The sequence below is a fragment of the Parasteatoda tepidariorum genome, chromosome 7 (assembly GCF_982258835.1).
Source record: "Parasteatoda tepidariorum strain Cologne lab strain chromosome 7, Ptep-v5.0, whole genome shotgun sequence".
Lineage (NCBI taxonomy): Eukaryota > Metazoa > Arthropoda > Arachnida > Araneae > Theridiidae > Parasteatoda > Parasteatoda tepidariorum.
This window is the reverse complement of record NC_141761.1, coordinates 32,722,424-32,746,262: the sequence shown is the minus strand read 5'-3', so window position 1 is coordinate 32,746,262 and position 23,839 is coordinate 32,722,424. Positions and strand designations below refer to the sequence as shown.

Below are 23,839 nucleotides of genomic sequence, written 5' to 3'. Positions count from 1 at the left end.
AAACTTGATAGGGTTCACTCAAGTAAAAAAAATAAAGAACTTGAATTTTTCAAAAAACTTAAGGAAAATTCACATTTCGACCCACTATAAGAAGTTTATGAAGCAGTCTACTGAAGTTGAAACTGAAGGAGGATTAATAGTTTCGTTCAAGATTTCGCTTAATATACAGAGAGAGGGAAACCACACACAATCGCTGAAGAAATTGTTATACCTGCAATTAAAGACGTCATTGAGGATGTAATGAAAAGAGACTACGTTAATGTTTTAAGGTCATTGCCATTAAGTGCAAATTCTGTAAAACGGCGTAAAAAATTGCAAGTTCTCTATTCAACTTGATGAATCTGTTTTTGGCGTTTCTGCTATTCTTATGGTGTACGTTAGATATTTCAGTAAAATAAAAGGACAAGTCATTAATGAATTTTTATTTGCTAAATATTTTGAAACAAATGGAAAACGAGAGACAATTTTTAGATGCTTATACAAATATTTAAATAAATATGATATTCCGCTTGAAAATATAATAGCGATAGCCACAGATGGGGCACCTGCTATGATAAAGCGTTACCGAGGTTTTGCTACATTTCTCAAAGAAAAAGTGCCCGATATACGCACTATTCATCGTGTGTTGCATAGAAACAACTTAGTAGCAAAATATCTGAGTCCAGAGTTACATAAAGCTTTACAGCTTTGTATGAAGTTTATCAATCAAATTAAAGCCCAACCTCTTGAATCGAGATTATTTTCCAAACTTTGTGAGGAAAACGACGAGTTATTTAACCAATTACTTCTGCACACCGAAGTTAGATGGTTGTCTAGAGGTGTATGCTTGCAAAGGCTCGTTGAATTATTTGACTCCACGACCGAATTTCTCAGTGAAATAATTCCTGTTCTGAGTGATGAACTCCAAAACAATAAGAACCATATTTTTTATTTAGAGGACTTATTTGACAAAATTTTTTGATGTCCAAATAAAGCTGCAAGGAAAAGATGTAGCAATAATCGAAGTTCGAACGATACCGCTAGGCTTCCAAGTAAAATTAAATTTATTTAGATTTTCATTGCTACGTAAGGATTATCAATATTTTTCAAATCCGCGACAATTAGAAATAAAAGAAGAAGACTTGGAAATATATACAGGTCATCTTCAAAAATTGAGCGATGATTTTAAACTGCGCTTTGTTGATTTGGAAAACATTGACATCCCTGATTAGATTATTGTGCCATTTTCTGCTCAAATTGAAAATGTGGACATTGATCTGCAAGATGAGCTTGCTGAATTATTATCGGATCTTGATGCAAAGACGTTTTTTTAAAATTTAAGAGTATGCAAATTTTAGACAACTATAAATACAATGCAAAATTATGTAAAATTTTACAAAATAGCTCAGCCATTCATGCTAGCATTTCCAAGTTCCTATATGGTCAAAGCCGGTTTCAGTCACGTAAATTCAATCTTAACTAGGTGCAGAAATAAATTAAATGTGGAGTTTCGAGGGGATTTAAGATTAAAATTGACCAATGTCGAACCCAATATAGCGAACCCTGCAAAAAAACACCAGACACACCTATCTCATTGATTAAGAAGCAATAATTCTGTAGTTACTTTACTTATTATTTCTACTTATTTATAATTACTTAATTATAATTACTTATTTATAATTACTTATTTATAATTACTTATTTATAATTATTTATTATTTAATAAATATTAAGGTATTTAAACTTCAACAATAATATATTTTTCATAAAACTATTGTTACACATTGTACTATTACTTTAATAAATGTTTAAAATAATAAAATAAATGTACAGACACAGTATCTAATAGAGTTTTATTTTAATTAGCAGAAAATTACTTTTATGGGGGTCGATAGCGATTTCGAAAAATTATATAGGGGTCGATGACCAAAAAAGTTTGGCGACCCTTGTTTTAACCCCTTGATGTAATATTTGTATTAAACACATTTTTCATACTTTTAGTAAAAAATATTATGTTTGCAATCAATAAGTGAAAATATTATATTTAGCGTTTATAATAATTTATAGTTATGAAATACAGCATGATACACCGGTGTCTTTTTCTGCATAATTAAAGACCTCAAAGACACATTTATAAAAAAAAAAAATTTTTTAAATTTGCATTTATTTGCAATTATTTAGATCTAAGAAAAACAGTTATTCATCATTGAAATTTCTTTAATTTACAAAATCAACTATAGATAAAGTTTTAAATATTAAAGAAAAAATTTCAAACTACATTATTTTTTAATACAAATTTAATTTTGATAATGTGACAGATTTTTTTAGTAAACTAGACTGTCTTTTATAATTAAATACCAAAATATATATTTTTACTTGTAATTAAAGCATTAGAAAAAAATATAAAAAAGGAGTACTTGTGTGCCATCTGCGTAAAAGGGTTAATACAAAGAGCGTATAGCCTATAACCTTAACCTAAATTTTTTTTACCACCAATTTTTTTGAACTCTTCAGTTCACAAGACAGAATCGAACCTTTAGTTTTTCACCCCAGCTTTTTAATTTCTCTTTCCTTTATATTATGCAAATATCTTACTAGTGTTAATTTTTGCTTTAAGTGTTAATTAAATAGTTTTTTTCTTCTTTGTTGTATACTGTCTTTATGTAAAATTACTTCTGCTAATTTTATTTTATTTTTTTGTGCGCTGTCTCCAAAAGTCACTAAAGAGCGAACAATAAACTTTTTTTCAGAAAATTCTATTTAATATTTATTATTATTCTTTCTTCGATGAAAAATTGATTCCATGTATAATGGAATATATTTTTAGTTTTATATAAGTTACTAAAAACAAAATATGTCCGTTTATGACGATAGATTTCCATTATTTAGAACCATGATCACTGTGAATTTCAAAAATGAAAAAACTTCTTGAAACTTTCAATGATCAACATTCTGACTAATATGTCCTTCACGCTTAAGATCAATTATTTTAGTCATTTATCTACGCAGGACATTTCATTGTGTTTTCTTTTTCCGGAGTCCAATCAACCGATTTGGCAACAATTTCGTCAATGTTTCACACGTATTTATCAAGTATCCACTTAATATTTTATTCGCAATAGTTAATAAAACTTTTACTTCTATTAGCACAAATTTGAAACAAAAATTTTACTTTCGCTCTTTTTTTTATTTATAATCAATTTCAGCAAAGTAAATTTTTAATCTTTTTTAATAGGTACTGCAACTTTGTTTTGAAAATGGCAAGAACGTAAGTATTTGTATAATGATACTCAGTTCTTAGAACATTAGTCATTAAACATTAGTCAACATTAGAACATTTTCTGTATACAGGTATGTGTGAAATTTTAGAATTCTATTAATATCAATGCAATCAGACCTCGTCCTTACGAATTTTTCATCACATTTGATATACTGATAATAGAAAAATACATTTCTAGTGACACATCTTTTCATGTCGATAAATATATTAGAGGAAGAAGATGATAAAACAAAAGAATTCTCGCTTGAGATTCTAAAGAAGCAAAGATATTGGCATTGTTTGAAGTAACTGTTTTGCATGTTATACAACTGTTAAAATGTTTTTATAGTTATTAGTGTAATCAAATTTTTAAAAATCACTTGATATTCATTTAAAATACTCGATTTTCGATATCCCTTTTTTACATAGTCAGAGGGAAAACGAGTTTTTTATATATTGATTGTTCTTTTTTAATTAGTTTAAGCCAATTTCTTTTTCTATAACATTATCCTCCTTTTGCAACACATAAGCACTTATCAACAAATTTAAAGTAATTAAATAAATTGAAAGTAAAATAGATTTCAAATCACAAATAGAAATGTAAAATTTTCTTTTATTGTATATACAAATTTATACATATTCCATTTCTAAAAAACACAGACAATTAATAGTTGTTAAAAAATATAATCTACACCATTACATGCAATAGTTTAGAACCCCTCAAGCCTATAGTTTCTTTATATTTATAAATCCAGCTCTGAACAGATCTCTTTTCAAATGAGCTTTCCTTAGAGGTAATGGAATTTTTTTCTTGCTAGCAACCCCTCATTAGATTATCTTCTTCGAAAGGTATAAATAGAAATGCATAAAAAATGGTATATTGCATTATTTCAGAAATGAGTGCCATAAATACACCCACCTCCATAAGAAAGGATTTTCTGTATCTATCTTTACTATCTTGGTCTGATTATTTTTAAACAATTCAAATAATCTGCACTTCAACTACAACGTCTGTTAATTCTTTGGGTAAATTAAATATAATCGAATGCTGTGAAATATGCCGAACTAATTTTTTCTTCTACAAAGTGAATTAAATTTTGATTAATTTTGCTATCTCTTCTTTTTTTGAAGCAATATCTACATCGAGTTATTATAATTATCATGAATTTTTTTGCATCACTAAATTCCATGTTATGCCCACAAAGTCTTTCTTTTTATGCTAAGGTTATTAAAAATCGAATACAAATACATGAATATAAAAAATATGATTACATGAATAGAAAAATTTAATTAAAAAGAAATTTGCGCATCGTTAACAAGAAAATCCATAGTAAATATACAACGAAATAATATAGCAGAACGTAATAGTAATATATTGTTTGCTTTTTATTTTAACACATTCGGTGAATTATGCTATAATTAAAGTATACAAATTTATGCAAGCTTTAAATTAAACATTTAAGAACAATTTTTTTAAAAAAGTAGAAGAAGGTACGAATAATATTTGTTCAATTATACTTATTACAACTTAAAACGTATTTTAAAAATAAGCTTCAGTATGAAGTAAAAAAAAAATATGCGCATAATTTTGAGAGAGTGACTACAAAATTTTTATGATCATAGTCTGCGACTGCAATTTTTCAGTGATTACATAGGTGAAATTTATTTCCTAATCTTTTCAATGTTATCGATTCTAGACTTTCAATACATCAAAATTTCTAAATAACATCTTTTCACTACAAACAGCACAAAAAATGCCAAATTAGTACAATTTGTAATCGGGAAATTATATGGAAGCATAGTTTAACTTTAAATTCTTCTAATACTGCTCAAATGTTACGAACTCGATAAAAGTTTTTAAGTGTTTGATTTACTTAAACCATGTGAGTTTAAATGACATAAAACTTACTTGCAAACTTTATAATTGTTTATTAAGTCAATGGTGTTATAAAATTCTACAGGTAATTCCTAAATGTTCTTGCTACGATTTTGGTATTACAATTCTATTAGTTACTCATAAAGCATAGTTTATTTTAAAATACTTAAAAGAGTAGAGGTCATATTATTTGGTAAATAATAATTCGATCAAAGCACCGGACGCTCTATGGTTTTTATACTTGTCAACAACCGAACGGAAAACGGATAAAGAAGGGTGCGTTCCAAAGTCCACACAAAACACCGGAAAGAATCAAACCAAGCGTGCATCAAAATATTCACTACCCCAAAGCGGATTACATTTCATTTAACCTTAAATACATTTCTCTAGCGTCGAATTCTGTTTACCTCACTAACATCCAAGTTTTGAAATAAAGATAAGACCATTTTTCAAACGAAGTAACAAAAGATATCGTCTGCAATGAATCACCCATAGATAAGGAATTATTTGGTTGTAGAAGAATATTTGTTCTTCATAAGAATTAGTGCTCTTCTTTTTCAGAATAAGTCCTTTTGAGAATCAGAAAATGTGTATTATATCATTTCTTTCAAATCTTTAAGCTTATTTCTTGTCAGAAGTTCCTGTGTTAGAAAAAAGAAACAAAAATGGACTTTCCCTGTGACCGTAAATGTCTTATCTCTAAAATTCCGCAAACGATAATGTTTTGTCTATAGAGCCTGTAGTAGAATAAGGTAGAAAGAAATGCACTGTGTTCTTAGGTTACAGAAAGAGTTGAAGTAACGTAGTATTCTAATTAATTTTAGAATGTTGATATTTTTGAAAATTGTCTTGTTTTTTTACGTTTTAAGACTATCATGTGCAATAATCAAAATTGATTCAGATGGAGGTTATACAAATGTTGTGGTTGGATTTCATCCAGATGTTCCTAACTCAAAAGTGGACTCCTTATTTATCGAATTAGAAGTAAGATTTTTAATCTTATTTTAATAATTGATTCAGTTGTTTAATTAATATCAATTTGTTTTTGTTTTTATTCTTATTTATTAATTGGTTCTTATTTTTAAATTGTATTTATACTAAATATCATGGAAGTTGAAATGATGTTTTGAATCTAGGTTTTTAATTAATGTTTAAAATTAGATTTTTGTTTTAATTGTTGAAGTAGTCTACATAATTTTTTTTTTCAAATTTCAATCACTAAGAATGAGTAACTTAATAAAGCCGGTTCTAGATAGCAACTCTAGGCGTATTATAAATATTAGTACTAATAGTAATAACTCAAATATTAATACACCGTGTACCAGCTATGCAGTTATATCAGCAAATTTTAGCCAGAGCTTCTGTGCACGCTTAACTTTTTAATTAAAATTAAGATTTTCAAAATATTTTCTGGACCTAGCAGATATTTATGAAATATATTATTTTGAAAAGTTAAAATAAAATAAAATTTTTGTCAAAATACTTTTTTGTTCAATTAGATTTCTTTTATTAAGTGTTATATAAATTTAATTTTACTAACTTTTATGAAGTGTTATATAAATTTAATTCTACTAACTTTTATGAAGTGTTATATAAATTTAATTTTACAGCAGTTTTTTTTCTACTTATCTTTTACAAGCGTGTAAGAACTAATTCAGTTTCTTGAACTAATTCGATTTTCATAGTATTCATTATAATTTTTTACAATTAATTTAATTTTAAATATTATATGAACCACGAAATATTTGAAATTTCTTTAACTATTGTAGGTTTTATGCATCTAAAAAATCCTTTCATAAATTCCACACTTTCTTTTTTGATCTTCATTCAAGTTCATGTTACAGTAAATATAAATTAGTATAAATTGTCCACAAAAGTTTTGGTTTGTTGAAGAAATTACCATTTGTTAAGGAGGTTTGATTGATGTGTTTCCTATTGTTCATATTTTATTCCGGAGCGATGTAGGCAAGCAATTATTTAACAAAAACTATAAATTGCTTTATAAATAATCGAATTATAATAAATGAAAATGCTTCATTTTCGAAATTTATGTGGTGCTCTGAAGTAAAGATTAATCTCAATTTTTAATATAAATATGCAATATTATATCATAAATATGGAAAATAGCCCTGATAGTGTGACTGCAGGGCTAAGCCTCACAGGACACCAAGAAATCAAAAATGGGAGTCTTTTGTGTAAGTTAACATAGTTTTCGTCAAGGAAAGTTAAGGAATCCATGTATTGGCTATTAAATAATTAAGTTTTCGCCAAGGAAAGTTAAGGAATCCATGTATTGGCTATTAATTGATTAAGATTTCGCCAAGGAAAGTTAAGGAATCCATGTATTGGCTATTAATTGATTAAGTTTTCGCCAAGGAAAGTTAAGGAATTCATGTATTGGCAATTAATTGATTAAATTTAATGCCAAGGCTCTTTTTCTTAGCCAAAAGCATTCAAATGTGTTGGAGGAAAAGAAAGCGGGAGAAATAACAACGAAGTTTAATGAAATCAAAACATTAGCAATCCTATAACGATTTTCGAATATAGAATTTTCGAATATTTCGGGGGAATATCTATTTTTAGATATTCCCCCGAAATCTGCAAATGTGTTAGGCAGATTTCGGGGGAATATCTAAAAATAGATTTCATTCTGAACTCAAATCAAGGTTGTGGTATAAAAAGATTACAGATTATATTAATGATTTTTTTTATTGAAAAAGGATTACATAATATAATAATTTGATTTTAAAATGTTAGGAAATATGTTATGCAGCATGACAATATTAATGTTATGTGAAGAAGCTAGTTAAAAGCCCTGATTTTTATCTATGATGCAAACCAAAAAAAAAATTATGGTAATTGTAATGTAGTTCATGTTTTTCTCCATAAATGTACTCTTAAATTCATTTATATTTTAATACATGCTCATTTATTCTTATTGTTCAGGAATTGTTTAAAACGGCCTCCAGAAACCTAAGAGAAGCTTCAAAAGGAAACTTATATTTTAAAGAAGTTATTTTTGCTGTGCCAAAAAAGTATCATGATGCAACGAAGTTTAGAAATTGGGAAAATGGTGACCATTATTTTCGCCAACCTGATATAAGGATTACAGCGAATGATATCTTTCAAAAAGCCTACACTATTCAAAATGATGGCTGCGGAAAACCCGGATTACGAATTCATATTCCAGATGAATTCATTTTTAAAGAAGGAAACTCGAAAGGTATGCTTTCAATTTCATAACTTGAAACTTTTGTGGGGGAATAATAATAACAGAGTGCGAAAAAAAAATAAAAAAAAAATTAACGAAACACCCTGAATAATTTTATTTTAAATTTCAGCATACAAGCACTAAATCTTAATGCTTTATTTTATTTATTTTATATTTTGTAACCGTCGTTGAACAGCAGAACCAATTTTTGGGTTTACGACTACTTTGCCATCGTGGAGGACTTTTTGATGGAACTGTAACGAACCCGCATTTGCGTTACATAGAGAGGAAGATCACGAGAATCTCCCACGGTTAGCCTGACGGCAAGGGGATTCTAACCCATGATCCGTCTATCATTGAGGATATTTCACGTCAGCACAGTGGTCGGTGCGAGCCGGATGCGGAATTTGTATCGACCAGCCATCGCCGGGATCGAACCCCGGTTCACCTCATTGGAGGGCGATTTTAAGTTACGAAATCAGACAAAATAAAATTTACTTTCGCCAAATAAACATACCTTTTTTTTGTTGACGGATTTGATTGATTTCTGACTCCCAAAATGTATGGAGTAGCCCCACATGGAAATATAGTCACAATAGTTTGGTCAGGAGAACGACCAAAAATTTGACCCCTTAATGTTAATTTTACTTTTTGCATAGTTCGACATATCGCAAGAATGTTTAAAGCGAATGAAAACATTTTTGCCCACAATTACAAAATTCGTTTACTTATAGATAATTTTAATAATTATCTAATAAATATAATTTGATAATTATCAAAGCGAAATATAATTTTATCGAGGCATATGTAGAGAAATATTATTTTATATATATTTAGCGAAATATAATTTTAATAATTATCTATTATTTTTATTATTTCATTTAATAATGGTCAAAAAATTTGAGTTAGACAAATATTTGCAACACTTTAAAGAAATAATTCTGTTTGTAATAGTAAAAAGTTTTGTAATAATTCAATGTAAAAAGCAGTACGTAGTAAAACTAATAGATAATAATAAATAAAATAATAATTAAAAAAAACATATTGAGCTAGAAATACGAATACGCGAATGCAACATTAAGCTACACATTAAAGATGTATTAAAAATACATATTACTTCAACTTAAGAAGAAAAAAATTGTAAATCTACTTTATATGCAAGTACACTAACACTCAAAATATGAATTAAAAGAAAAATTTAGGTGTATTTCTCCATTTCTCTTGCGCAAGCGCTAAGTTACCACTGCAAAGTCACCAGCTGAGAGTATATCTACTGTTTTATTTTATTTATTTTTTTATTTTGTAGGTAACGGTTATTTTTTTTAAGAATAAAAATAAATGAATAGGTGATTGAAATTACTAAATTTCCTTCCGCTGGTGAAATGGAAAAGTATCAAATTAGGTTTTTTTTTTCTTCCTTTTATTTTATTTTTTATTCTAAAAGGATATCTTCGAAGCTTAATATGTATTACATTTATATATTGTCAATCTAAAAGTGAAGTTTCTTTAATGGAAAAAAATTTATTTTTGCTCTTTTTATGCGGAAATAATCAATCATGTACCCGAATTACAATAAAAAAAAATTGTTTGAAACAAAATTATTTTTTTATCATTATTAAATCTCTTAGGAAAAAAAACTTTTTTTTTCTGTTGTTAATAAAAAATTTCAGAATGAATTTAAAAAAAAATTGTTTTCGTTTTGTTAATTGTTGCTAAGTTATAATATGTTGTATAAGAAAATTATATTCATGAAATATGCAGTATCAGTAATTTTTCATTATTATTTCATTTTTAATTTTTGTTTTTCATGTTATTTTAGGTAAAGACTTACTTCGAGCGTGGGCAAAGTACCGTTACGGAATATTTGATGAAAGTGGTTATGTTGGTGATGATCTTTATCCAGCTTGCTATACTATACCTGGAACCAACACAACGAAAGTTACACAGTGCACTAACAAAGAAAGTATTTACGACATCAGGTAATTTTTTTGCGGTATTGCTTTCACATAATAAAATAGTACTAGGGGCATAATAAAATAATATTCACCAACCTCCGACACTACTTTTGTAGTTAATTTCGGATTGCTTCGCTCGCATATTGGATAGTTTTTTTTTAACATAACTTTGTACACTATAAAAATTTTTTCATTAAAAGATCGTAAAAAGCACCGACTGCAGAGTTGCCTGAAATTTTCCATTTGTGGTTGTTTTAGTTATGTATTATTGTATTAGAGTTTTTAAAAAAAGTGACATGGTTGCTAGATTTAGAAAGAACTCGCTTTTTTGGCTGTCCTGATTTGGCCTCTTTTTACTTGTTTATTACTGTTATTGTTGTAAGCCGTGCACCAGCATATTGTTCGAGCAGCGAGTTTATTTTACAAATTATCATTTAGGTTTAAATTTCGAAATTGGTATATTGTAAACAAGATTAGAATAACGATTTTTTTTTTCAAATGGCGATTCTTACGTCTTGAGGAAGACAGGTCTTCGAATGACGATTCTTCTTTTAAACACAAAGGATAAATCAAGGAACAACACGTATGCAAGAAATACAACTCAAGAGAGTCCCAAAACACAGTGATCACATTGTGAACCAAATGGCTTTAAAATACACCTGAAAAAGTAACCTGAAAATATGCTTTATATTTAAATATATAACAGTCGTTGAACAACCGGCCCAAATTTTGGGTTTACCACTACTAATACTCAACTCTGTAGCCTTGTAATTAACTCAATCCAGAAGACAAGGGATCAAGTATTAGGTGAAATTTGTCTTCGTGCCGGGTTTTTATAGGAACTAATCCGCATTTGCGTTGCATGGTGAGGAGAGACACGAAAACCTCCCACAGTTAACCTGACTGCAAGAGGACTCTAACCCATGATCCATTAACCACTGAGGATATTTCACGTCAGCACTGTGGTCGGTGCGAGCTGGGTTTGGAATTCGTTTTGATCAGTCATCACTGGAATTCGAACCCGGTCCCCTCATTGGAAGGCGAACTTTCTAACCCCGGAGCCATCACAGCTCACCCCGAAGTATATTTTATTTTATTACCGTCGCTGAACCACCAACCCAATTTTTGGTTTACGACTACTAATGTTGTAGCCTTGTAATTTTGAACCCAATCCAAAAGACAAGGGAACTCTTGGATCAAGTATTGAGAGAAATTTGCCTTCGTGGCGGACTTTTTACACGCATTTGCGTTCCATGAAGATGAAAACCACAAAAACCTCCCACGGTTAGCCTGTCGGCAAGGGGACTCTAATACATGATCCGTCTACCACTGAGGATATTTGACGTCAGCACTGTGGTCGGTACGAGCCGGGTGCGGAATTCGTCTCGACCAGCCATCGCTGGGATTCGAACCCAATTCATCTCATTGGAAGGTGAACGCTCTATCCCTTGAGCCACCATGACTCAGCTTTGTTTGTTTGAGAGGCTTAATTTTTTTTTAATAAATTTTTTTTTTCTAATTGAACTTTTAACTCTAAAACTAAATCATAGCATCCGTCTTTACTGCACTCTGACTGTATTATGAGGTTTTCCATTTCTTAAAGTAGAGTGCTTGAAACGCACCCTAGTGCAGAAAACAACATCCATAGGTCTAAGGAACTCCACCAGCTGTTAGCTATGCTCTCCAATTCTGCAGTTTTTTTTTTCAGATTGCTTCACTCGCACATTGGATATTTATTTATTTTAGTCTACATTGATGTGTAAACTAGTACTTTTTTTTTAAATTAAGTTCTTCAAGTATGCAACATATGCATCCTGTAAAACCTTTGATTTCTTTACATTTCATTAAATTTATATACATTACGATTTGGTTTACAATTTACATGCATTTTTGTGCTACTACATTTAGAACATTTAGAAGTACATTTAGAACAAATAGTTTATAGAATTTCTCAGTATACAAAATTAAACTCATTGCTTGGAAATGAAAAGCAGCTCTAAATCATCATTGTTACACGTGCAAGTGTAATAAGCATAATTAAAACAAAAATGTAGAACAGCTTGTTCAGTTATATGAACTTTTTGTTTTTTATTTGATATTTCATTTTTTTATTACCTACGAGAAAATGAAAATTCATTAGTTTTATAGCGATATACATATACGTAACATACGCTTTAGATAGATAATAAAATAAACATTTTTAAAACTACCTTCTTCACGAAGACTAATTTTTAAAAAAATCAAAATATATTTTTGTCAGAACTAAAACAAAAACCTTGTAGTGCATCACTTTCGTAACGAACTTCTATCACCATCGAAAATTCTCCTTTACGTCTTTCAAGAGTAATACCCCTATGCTTTTTTTTTTAAATTTAGAAATGAAAAATAGAATTTTAATCTCCTTTTAAATCGATGTAAAAGCATAGATTTAAAAATGTTTATTTTATTATATTTTTGTCTTTACTTTAATAATTACTCTGATAAAATAATTAAACTGGATAAAAATAGTTTATTTTCGCTTGTCTAAGTTAAATCAGTATTCAGTTTAAACTAAACAATAGGTTAATGAATATATGTGAGTTATATATTAATTAGTTTATATACAAAAACTTGCCTTTGCATGAAAAAGGTGATCACGTTCACATAGATATGTCATATGTTTATTTGTTTCTTTATACAAGTTACTCTTCTACATATTAATTGCTAGGAATGATAAACAGTGTTTTCAACTTGAATGCTAATCAAGAAAGTAGTTTTAAATTTTTTACTTTTTATTTATTTTTTTACTTTGGGATGATGTAATACATGTGTGACTACCACAAAAATGATATAAGAAGAAATTTCTATCCCTCAAATCGAAATATTACAGAAACAAAAATCTTGTAAAAATCTAAACTAAAATCATTTCGAATGCTTTAAAATTAGCTGCTATTAACCTCGAATGACAGCGAGTTTCTAAGTTTCGTTCAAAATGTTTCATAAGTTGAAATTAATAACTGCTTTAGTTATAATCTAATTATGTTTAATTGTTGTACTTAAGACAAAAGTTAATGATAATTAACGATCGTTAAATAATTTATTTGTGATATAAACTTTTTTTTCTCCATAAGCAATAGCTTCTCATGTTCTTTTTTGCTTTATTTTCCAGAGACATCGAAATGGGAAGTTCTAAAAAATGTAATGTCGTACCGAAGTATGGAAAGAACAACGGAATTACATCATCGCTTATGACTAATATGGATTTTCCGAATGTAAGCCACATTTCTTTTTATCATTTGCAATGTGAAATAAGTACAGACAAATATTAAGACTCGATATCTGGTTAATACTTTTGATATTTGGCTAAATTACTGATTAATAATTTGAAGTTCTAAGTGCAGACACTGCTTCTGAAAGACTTCAACCTAGACAAAGCCATTAATTTATGGTGGTGAGATACAACTTAACCTACAATTCCAAATTTTAAGAATTGATAAAAGAAGTCAGAATTAGTTTTATTTTTCTGAATTAGAGAATTTCTTTGTTTCTCGTTAGGAGATGACTTTTACCTTAAAAATTTACATTTTACCTGTTAAGATTGAATTTGCTTATTATTTACATTAATAAGCAAATTTAAATTTCCGTTGCCAGAGAATTATTTAAACTTACATGCATAATAATATATCTAATACACTACTATAAAAATATAGTTATATATAACAATTTTAAATTGTCAAAAATTAATATATTTCATTTCAGAACGAATTGACATCATGTGCTTATAATTGTTTTTATAATGCAATTATGCAATAATGCTATTAGTTACTTTAATAAAAATTCTTCAGACTAAAAAATAAATGAATAGATATTCTCTTATAACAATTTAGAAGCAAAATCATTATTAAGATGCTTTTAGCACCAAAAGTTGGTTAATGAAAGTGATTAGGGGAAAGAAATATTGATTAGTGAAAAGAAGAAGAAAAAAAATGGCCATCAATAAATTTACTTCCTAGCTGCCAGTGGCCACCATATAAATTTCTCCTTTAAATACCTAATTAAATAACTAAGTGCTAATCTAACAAATATTAGCTGTTGAAAAAATGTTTTTGAGTTTGAATTTGCTTCAATCTTTAAAAATGAAAAATAATCTTTGTTACGAGATTCGTATAAAAAGGCAATATTATGTCAAAAGAAGAAGACAAAGCTTACACTCTCAGATTAAATTAGCTATTAAATCTATAGCAAATTATCGGGAAAATGGTACAGATATATTGATGTTATGTAAATCGATAATTTAAAATCTTTAATTATTAATAGATGCATTTTGCATAATAAGAGCTTTTATTAGAGCTATGTTATCTTCTTACACATAAAATATAGGATTACCCAAAAAATGATGCAATACATTTGAATTAATTTGCTTCTCTATACTTATTACACCGATTCCATATTAAGGATCAGAAAAGGTATTCTATTTTCTTTACTTAATAAATTATATTTAAGACGATTTTTTGTTAATATTAAATAGCTTATTAAAACTATTAAATATTGTTTGTTTCCTTTTATTTATTAAAATGTGTTTTATTGAATCTAGTAGCTCAATTTTATGTTTTGATGTTGCAAGTATTTTCGAAACTTAAAAGAGTTTATTAATAATTTTTAAAAATTCTTAAAAATAATTAGAAATATTATTAAATTAATATTTGTTAACTATGTTGGGATTTTTATTCCAAAAGTATGGTAAAAATAACAGGCAGCAGTCTCTCCATCCAATTAACCGTAAAGTTGAAATTTTCATACTTTTAACGGTTTTGAAACCATTTACAACCAGGATGGTTAAAAGAATCATGAATTAAAAAGCTATATAGTTTGTTACATCCATATACCACTAGCATGTTTTCAAAGCCGTAAAAAAGAAGTTCAACTTGACATTGGAGATTTTGTAGCAGCTTTATGGTGCTGCCATCTATGTGTGAGTAAGAGTATCGTATTCTAATAGTCCGGGGTGACAAATTGGGAAGGACAGGACCGTGGAAGCTCTTTATGTGTTGAAGAAAATGGAAGAAATATGTTTGAAGTTGGTGCGATTAAAATTCTGGTTGTTTAACCGTATTAGGTGAAAGCAGTTAATGAACAGTATTTCTCCCGGTTAACAGTTGAACCCCTTCCTTCTCGCTCCCGTGAAAATGACGGGGTGAGGTTTCGCCCTCTATTTCTCGCTCCCGTGATATTGACGGGCTGGAGTGCTTAGTAATAACGCGCCAATAAGAATAAAACTAATTAATTTCTTTTGCTCGGAAAACATTTTTTTTCTCATTTTTCACACCAGATGGCAGTACCAGGATAGTTTTAAGGTAATTGTAGGTAGTTTATTTTAAACTAGATGTCAGCACTAATGAAATACGTAATACAAATGCAGAAGTCAATAAAATAGACACTTTTATGACCGTTTTCTTGAAAATTAACCGATCGTTAAGGGGTTAAATACCATCTTATTTATGATTATTTGGTAGTTTTGTTTGAATATGGTAAAATAACGATGAAATAAATAGTTATTTAACTATTTTTCCGTGAAATTTCTAACAGTGCATTTTCAAAGGAACACATAAGAATCAATAACATTAAATAAAATAAAAAAATTCTAAAAGATTAATTAACTATTATATAAATAAGGAAATCGCGTTTATACATTTCTCCGTAGATTAACATGGAGTAAATAAAATCCCTTCTCTGTATGAAGAGGACACTTCAGTAAAATTCTAACAATTCATTTATTACAAAATACACTAACATTAAATAATATTATAAATATATACAATTTCATTTTCTTTTGTGTTCGTGTATTTTTATTGATTGAAATAGTGTAACTAATGAAATGTGTTTGTTTAAGATTAAATTCTTTTGCGATGATTCTTCTGCGCATCCACACAATAAAGATGTGCCATCAAAGCAGAACATTCTATGTAAAGAACAGAGTACTTGGAAAATTATTTCACAACATGATGATTTTAAAGCTAAGCGGTAAGTCGTAGTTTCAGATTGAAATAATTTGAAAAATGTTTTCAATAAAACGCGATGTAAACAATGGAAAATAGGAAAGCAATAAAAATGACGCTTTGCCTCGTTCTGTTTGAGAAACTAGTATTAGAATCTCACCAAGTTTCAAAGTTAGTTACGAATTTTGTCAGCAGATGGCTATGCAAAATGAAATAAACTGTTAAACAATGCTTTCACAATATCTGTTATATGTTATATACAGACAAAATTAACTGGCACCAGTGCAAATCTGTTAGAAAAGTCTGATATGTTTTATTTATGGAACATGATTTTATTAAATGACTATGATAAAACATAAGTATTATTATTATTTGAGATAGGTTTCTTTTGTTCATCCAAATGAACTTTGCTTCCTAGCTTTTCAACGCTTAAAAACTTTTATTTTAACTTTATGAAATTGTAATAGATGTTGAATTTAGTGGTCGAAACAAACGAGCTACAAGTACTACCGAAGTCACTACAAATAAGTATGCACTGTAGCCATTTTCATTTTTGAATTGATTTTTATTATTTCAAAATGTTATCCTTTTTGAGAAAACACTAGTTTGTAGTACTACTTGTGAAAAACAGTACTACAAGTTAACTTAAGTTTGTAGTACAAATAAGAATGCACTGTAACCATTTTCATTTTGAATAGATTTTTATTATTTCAAAATGTTATCCTTTTTGAGAAAACACTAGTTTGTAGTACTACTTTTGAAAAACAGTACTGCAAGTTAACCTAAGTTTGTAGTACAAATAAGTCTGCACTGTAACCGTTTTCATTTTGAATAGATTTTTATTATTTCAAAATGTCATCCTTTTTGAGAAAACACTAGTTTGTAGTACTACTTTTGAAAAACGGTACTACAAGTTAACTTAAGTTTGTAGTACAAATAAGTATGCACTGCAACCATTTTCATTCTGAATATATTTTTATTATTTCAAAATGTCATCCTTTTTGAGAAAACACTAGTTTGTAGTACTACTTTTGAAAACCAGTACTACAAGTCAACTTAAGTTTGTAGTTCAAATAAGTATGCACTGAATCCATTTTCATTCTGAATATAGCAATCAATTAAACGCAAATCTAATACGGATCAGCTACTCAAGGCCATTTATGAAATTAAATTTAATGTAATTTAGTCCTTTAATATACATCAAGTGCCACCTATACCTAGAATTTATCAATTTTTTTTTTAAATTGACACTAAAATTTTTGTCTTAAAAAGCATCCAATATAGAAATTTTAAAATACATAATGATTTACGCGATACACATTTCATAATATACAATGCTTGAATTTTGTCGATTTTGTTTCCGCGGAAAATTAGTTTTTTTCTTTATAAACAGAATTATTTGACAACTATTCTCTATTTATAGCATTGATGTACGCTGTTAATAAACACGCTCTAAGTTATGCTCAAAAACGTTTTGCTTATGCTTTACTAGGGGTCTGTCCAAATATTTTGTGAAAGGTCCGGTTTTTGTGAAATTGTGAAAAAATTACTCACATTCTTTGATCCTGCTTTTATGAATTTGTGCAAATAGGGTCCGGTTATTGCAAAAAACTTTTTCAAGGAGTTTTTAAATTGTAAATAGATACAAGATTATGCTCGGCACTGTAAAATTATAGTACAAAAAAGCTAAATTTTCAAAAATAAACAGCAATTGCTGCTTCTAAATTAGAGATGCAACATACAAATATTTGGTATTTAGCCTATACTGCTGAACGCAGAATATTCATTTCGGACGAATAATGGAAGAATCGTCCGCCGAAGACAAGACTTAATTCGTTTACATCCATCTTTCTTGTTTTCTGCCCTGAGAAGGGCTTATTCAATTAACAAAACAATAATGAAGATAAACAAATTTGTGAAGGGTCCGATTAAAAGAAAAATCATTTTATGAAAAGATATTTTGTGAAGGGTCCGTTAACAGACCCAAATTTTTTCTAAACAGACCCCTGGTTACGCTATCAAGATAGAAGGTAAATTATTAAAGTAAATTTTAAGTGCTCAAGTTTCAACAATTTTTCCAACCTAAATAACTTTTTTATGTGTAAAATTATTTTCTTTTTTCTTTTTAGAAAACCATCTATTTCTGAAAAAACTAGTTTCAAATATGTGATGGAATCAACAGAAAAACTGATTTTTGCTGTAGAAACTTCACTTGAGATGGCTTCTGATGTAAGTTTTCATTTTATTCTCACCTCAAATTTTAAATTATTATCAGTAGGCAATTATTTTAAATTATTATCTCGTCACGAAATGTCAGGGCTGGTTCATTCCTTATTCACGAATCCCCACCTCATGACGCCACGCCGTACACAGATCCCGAAAATCACAACTAAAGAATATCAAAACTTTGATGCCTATACTTTTTATTAGAAATTATTTGAATTTTCGACTCTTTTTCTGATAATAGCTGTCAAACTTTACACTGTTAACAAATTATTTCTGTTCAAAAATATAGTATTCATACATTTTCTTGGTATTTCCCTAATAGTATTAAAAAGTAACATTTTAAAGTTAGAAAAACATCTCAATGGCTGTCGCCATCGTTTCATTATCATTTTCTATTTTAGTTTTTAACTTTTATAGTAGTTTAATTTAAGACTTTTATAGTATCACATTGTTCAATAAGAATATGCAACTATAAAAATATCCTTATAGTTTATTAATAGGAATGCCTAATTTTATTGTATTTTCTTATATACAATTATAATAGCAATTTTTTTATACAATATTGCTAGAAAACAGAAATCTTAATGCTAATTTCTAAAAAAAATAATCTTTGGGCAGATAATAATGGAAATATTACACACTTGCTAATAAATATTTAAAATTAAGGTGTTATAATTGAAGCACATAAATATTTTGAATAATGACATTAAAAAATATGTTATGAAACTGGAAAAATTTTTAAGCATTAATAACTTTTATTTTTGAAGTTCAGGATTTTCTTTCCTTTGGTCTTGCACATTTTCTTTCTTCTTTTTTGTTTAAAGCTACGAGACAGTATCAATTTCGATGGCGAAATTAAAACTTATTAAACGTCTAAACGAAAAACATAATGTTTTTATTAATAGCAGGATATTTACTTCTAATACACTTTATAATTCATTTGATGTCATCATTATATTTTCTGCAGTAAAACATGGAAAATTTCGTTTTCTCATTTTGTGTTTTATAATAATTCTCGCCGGTCGCTATCGCGCAAACTGATATTCGCCTACTACTGTTAAATTTTTGCAAACAGATGAGACGAAAATCACGTCAAAATTTAAAAAAAAATATGGAAAACAATGAATGTATTGAAATAAGTTTGAAAAAAAATTCCAGTTATAACATGCAAAATAATTAGTTTTTAGTGCGAAAAGTTGATGCCGCGCCGCCGTGACGTCACTGACTGAAATCAGAAACTCGGAGCGGCACGAGTCTCTTCAAAGGAGTGACCTAGTCCTTCTTATTCACTCTTTAACCCAGACGAAATGTTCCTAATTAATTTTTTTTGTAAGAAAAAATATAATTACATACATTGATATTGAGGGCTGACTAACTTCACTGTATGTTTTAAATTTTCTAAATTACTTGTCTTTTAGTCACGTTAAATTTATGAATGGACTTAAAGAAATTGCAAATGCGAATAACGTAAACTGAGATCGATACGTTTTTAAGACTGTATACACCTTTTTGGTATTTTTCATAAAATAAACTCTTACTTTTCGAATTTCTTTTTTTTTTAAATAAAGATTTAAAATGTGAAGAATTTTCAAAATTTAGAAAATAAATAAATGGAAAAGAAAACATTGCATTACCCTTAATTACATTTACTTCTTCAAAATAAAAATTAAAAATTTTAAACTTACGAAAAACTAATTAGTGTCAAGTTTAAAGCATTGCTTCCTAAATCAGAAAAGTGCAGTAGTAAAATGAGTTTTATGTAATTAACTAGAGAATTAAAGAAAAAAATGTTTAAAAAAACAGTTCAAAGAATAAGACTATCGTTTCCTTTGCTAAGATTTATTTTAGGGCACAAAATTTTTTTTTTAAAAATTAAGAGACACTAATGCCAATTGACGCAAGCACTTTCTTCTCATCAACGTATACTTAAAGCAAAAAGCATTCCTGAAACAGCCAAAGGGATCACGAGGATTAAAGCCTCATAATTTCCTGGCTAAAGATATGACTGTGACAATGTGGTCATCACTTCACAGCAACCGGCTTTACTTCATCCATCTATCCACCGAGAAATTTATCCATCCATCGATGATCAGATCATCCATCGATGTGGAGCTGGGTGCGCTTCACGACGCCGCCGGTGATCGAACCTCAGTTTTTGACAAAGACAATATAGTGCCTTAACCACCAAACTATCGTTGCTCATTGATGTATATTTATAGTTCATATTTTTTCTTCTGTTTTTTAGGATAGATTGGATATGGTCCGAAATGCTTTTTCTTATTTTATGCTCTATAATTTGCCAGAAAGGGTTACAGTTGGCCTAACGCATCTAAAAAATGCAGAGGATAGAACATTGCTATTGACAGTAAATTCCCAAACCGACGCCGAGAGACTCATTGATGCTTTTCCCGAACCAGATGAAAAAGACGATGTGTGTGTTCATTGTGGGATAGAAAAAGCACTACAGGTGTGTAAGCAGGCTATTTCATTTTCTATCAAACGTGTGTGTACCTTTTTTGAAAATACAAATGTCTTATTTGATTAAGCATTTTTAGAATTCATATCCAAAAAAATTTTAAAAAGTGTACACATTAGACACCGGGGTTAATTCATGGCTAAGACATTATTATTATTTTTATATATATATTTGCGCATGTTTATCCACAACTGTAAGGATAAAAGATTTTTCCATTTTAGTCTGTCAACCGTTCTTTTGTACGCATTAAACAGATAAGAAATAACAGTGAAGTATCCCCTGTTTTTTTTTTCTTTATCTATAAATATTTTTCTCATGCGACTCACATTGCATTTAACAATATTTGAAAGATAGATAAAAAAGAAGATAAACATGGCTTCTCATTGAGATCACAATAAAAATGAAAATTTTATTATAATTTTTCTGTTATAAAAAAAAAATTTATTGAACATCTCGATTTTATTCGTGATTTTCTTTCCTTCAAAAGAAAAAGTATAAAGAAAAAAAATTGCTATGCATTTAACAATACTTAAAAAATAGATAAAAAGGAAGATAAACATGGCTTCTCATTGAGATCACAATAAAAATAAAGATTTTATTTTAATTTTCCTGTTATCAAAAAAAAATTTATTGAACATCTCGATTTTATTCGTGATTTTTTTTCCTTCAAAAAATAAAAAAGTATAAAGAGAAAAAATTACATTTTAAACCCTTTAAAAAAGTTCATATAATTAAATTTTAGCAAGTATATATTTTTATTTATTTATTTTTATTTACTCTAAATTATAGTTAAATGAATTAAAAAATATATTCATTGTAGTGGATTTTCGTAATTATTCTGAACCACTGGAGAAATATTTCCAAGATTTAAGAAAACAAAGAACAATAAATCATATAATTCATTCGCAACCATTTCTTGGGTATACTAAGAAAAAATTCTTCAATAAGACATCTATTACTTATTATCTATAACAAATATACAATACAAAAACCAAAATAGCAGTACTTTGTTTTTCAGTTTGACCCGTATAAAGCAATTAAAATGTTTTAGAGAAAGTTTATATTTTTATCTCATACTAGTTAAACGTCATTTCTTTTAGACACTTGGTTTTTCTGCAGCATTTTAATGAACATAAATCTGTTGTATCATTAGTGCGCATCATTAGCTAATGATTTTTTTATTCATTTTGATTGATTTTTTTATTCATTTTGTATGCTGACTTTTTGTCCTTTTAAATTTGGCCACGGATTTTTTAAAGCATCCTTCATGTACGGTCTTCTCAAACTTAATGACAAATGACTTCTTTCAGATTTTAAAGAATAATTCCGATGTGCCTCATGGTGATATAGTCATCGCAACTGCGAAGGACATTGAAGAGCCTTACGTCAAAAACTTAATAGAAGAATTTTCAAATAAATTTGTGAATTTGCACATAATTTATTTTAACAGAAAATTAAAACAGCCACCCTTACTACAAAAGCTCGTTTCAAACGGAAGAGGACATTTCTACTACATATCTGAAAACTACAAATCAGGTAGCTCTGGATCAAGTCTTACACAAGTTTATGAAGTGTTTAGAGCAGTATATGAATCTTTATCCTGGATGAACAGAAAACACGTTTTAGTAAGTGTCCTGTTATAGTCATTTCAATAATTAATGATTATTGTTTTTTTTCCTTCTTTTATTTATTTTCTAGCTCCTTAAATGCATTTAAACAATAATTAATAAATTTATCAAGCGTACTGTAAAAATACTTAGATGTAAGAAGTAAAATACTCAAATGCAGTAATGTGATGTGCCTTACCATCCTTTGTTTTTAATAAATATGAAATGTAAGGGTAGTTCAGTGGCGACAGTACCCATCTTCTTTATTGTAGAACTGCTTCAGATTTAGTTATAAAAGCGTAAGTTATAAAAAGATAATTTTAAATGAGTTTTAAGTTATAATAGTTTATGGTATGCTAGGGGGGTGCTGAGAATATGAAATCATAAATATGAAAATAATAAGAAAAGGCAAAGAAAGGCCGAAAAAAAGAAGTGAATAAAAAAATAAAAAGAGAGACTTGAAAAGAAAAATTCATTAGTTGAAAAGTAAAAATCCTTTTTTTTTCTTTAAAAAAAACACGACAGATTAATAAAAAAAAAATTGTTCCATCTTAATTTACGAATCCCACAACATTATTTGAAAGTATATAACAGTTCACATATAAAAACTTCGCCCAAAGCTTATGTGATCCTCTGGGTTCTCAATATAAAGAGCGCCAATTTCGTTAAATGTACTGACAGCTGGCAAAACATCACTAAAGCCATTGAATAATATGCATGATCCCAGGGCTAAAGAGAATAGAAGGGCTAGTTCACTCCGCTCTTAGAGCTGAAGCTACGATTTCCCTCCTCATGACGTCACTGTGTCCACAGATCTCGGAGATCGCAAGCAAAGATATGATAACTTTGCATCTTTCTCTTTGCAAAAATAAGTTTAGACTTTTTCTGTTTGTTAGCTTTCAAACTTCACGTAATTAGCTCATTATTTCCGTTCATAAACATAGTTCAAAAAAGCTTTCTTGGTTATTATATTAAAAAAAATGCCATTTTAAACTTATAAAAATGTTTTACTAGTTGGCGAAAATGACATTATAAATACTTTATTTTAAAAAGTTCAGTTTTAACTTTAATTATTAAGAAAAATGAAAGCATATATCGACACTTTTTTTATCTACATATTCTTTTATAACGATAAGTTGAGTTAAATTTAGAATCCCTGATTTTAAAATACGTCGTTAATAGCAATTTGTTCATACTTAATCATTAGGAAACATCAACCTTAAACGCTAATTACTGAAACAAAATAATAATTTAGGTTCATAATGACATTAGTAA

The 23,839-nt window shown here is 28.5% G+C and overlaps 1 protein-coding gene across 1 annotated transcript in view; it reads left to right on the top strand.

Annotated features, from left to right (window-relative positions):
- Positions 1 to 5,382: 5,382 nt before the first annotated feature.
- Positions 5,383 to 23,839, top strand: part of LOC107457308 (calcium-activated chloride channel regulator 1) — a 29,256-nt gene continuing 10,799 nt past the window's right edge. The window contains exons 1-8 of the mRNA XM_043039362.3: positions 5,383 to 6,098; positions 8,061 to 8,337; positions 10,145 to 10,304; positions 13,429 to 13,531; positions 16,150 to 16,280; positions 18,385 to 18,484; positions 20,727 to 20,948; positions 22,268 to 22,582. Of these exons, the coding sequence (XP_042895296.2) occupies positions 5,940 to 6,098; positions 8,061 to 8,337; positions 10,145 to 10,304; positions 13,429 to 13,531; positions 16,150 to 16,280; positions 18,385 to 18,484; positions 20,727 to 20,948; positions 22,268 to 22,582 (1,467 nt within the window). The 5' untranslated portion in view covers positions 5,383 to 5,939. The remainder of the gene's footprint in view (positions 6,099 to 8,060; positions 8,338 to 10,144; positions 10,305 to 13,428; positions 13,532 to 16,149; positions 16,281 to 18,384; positions 18,485 to 20,726; positions 20,949 to 22,267; positions 22,583 to 23,839) is intronic.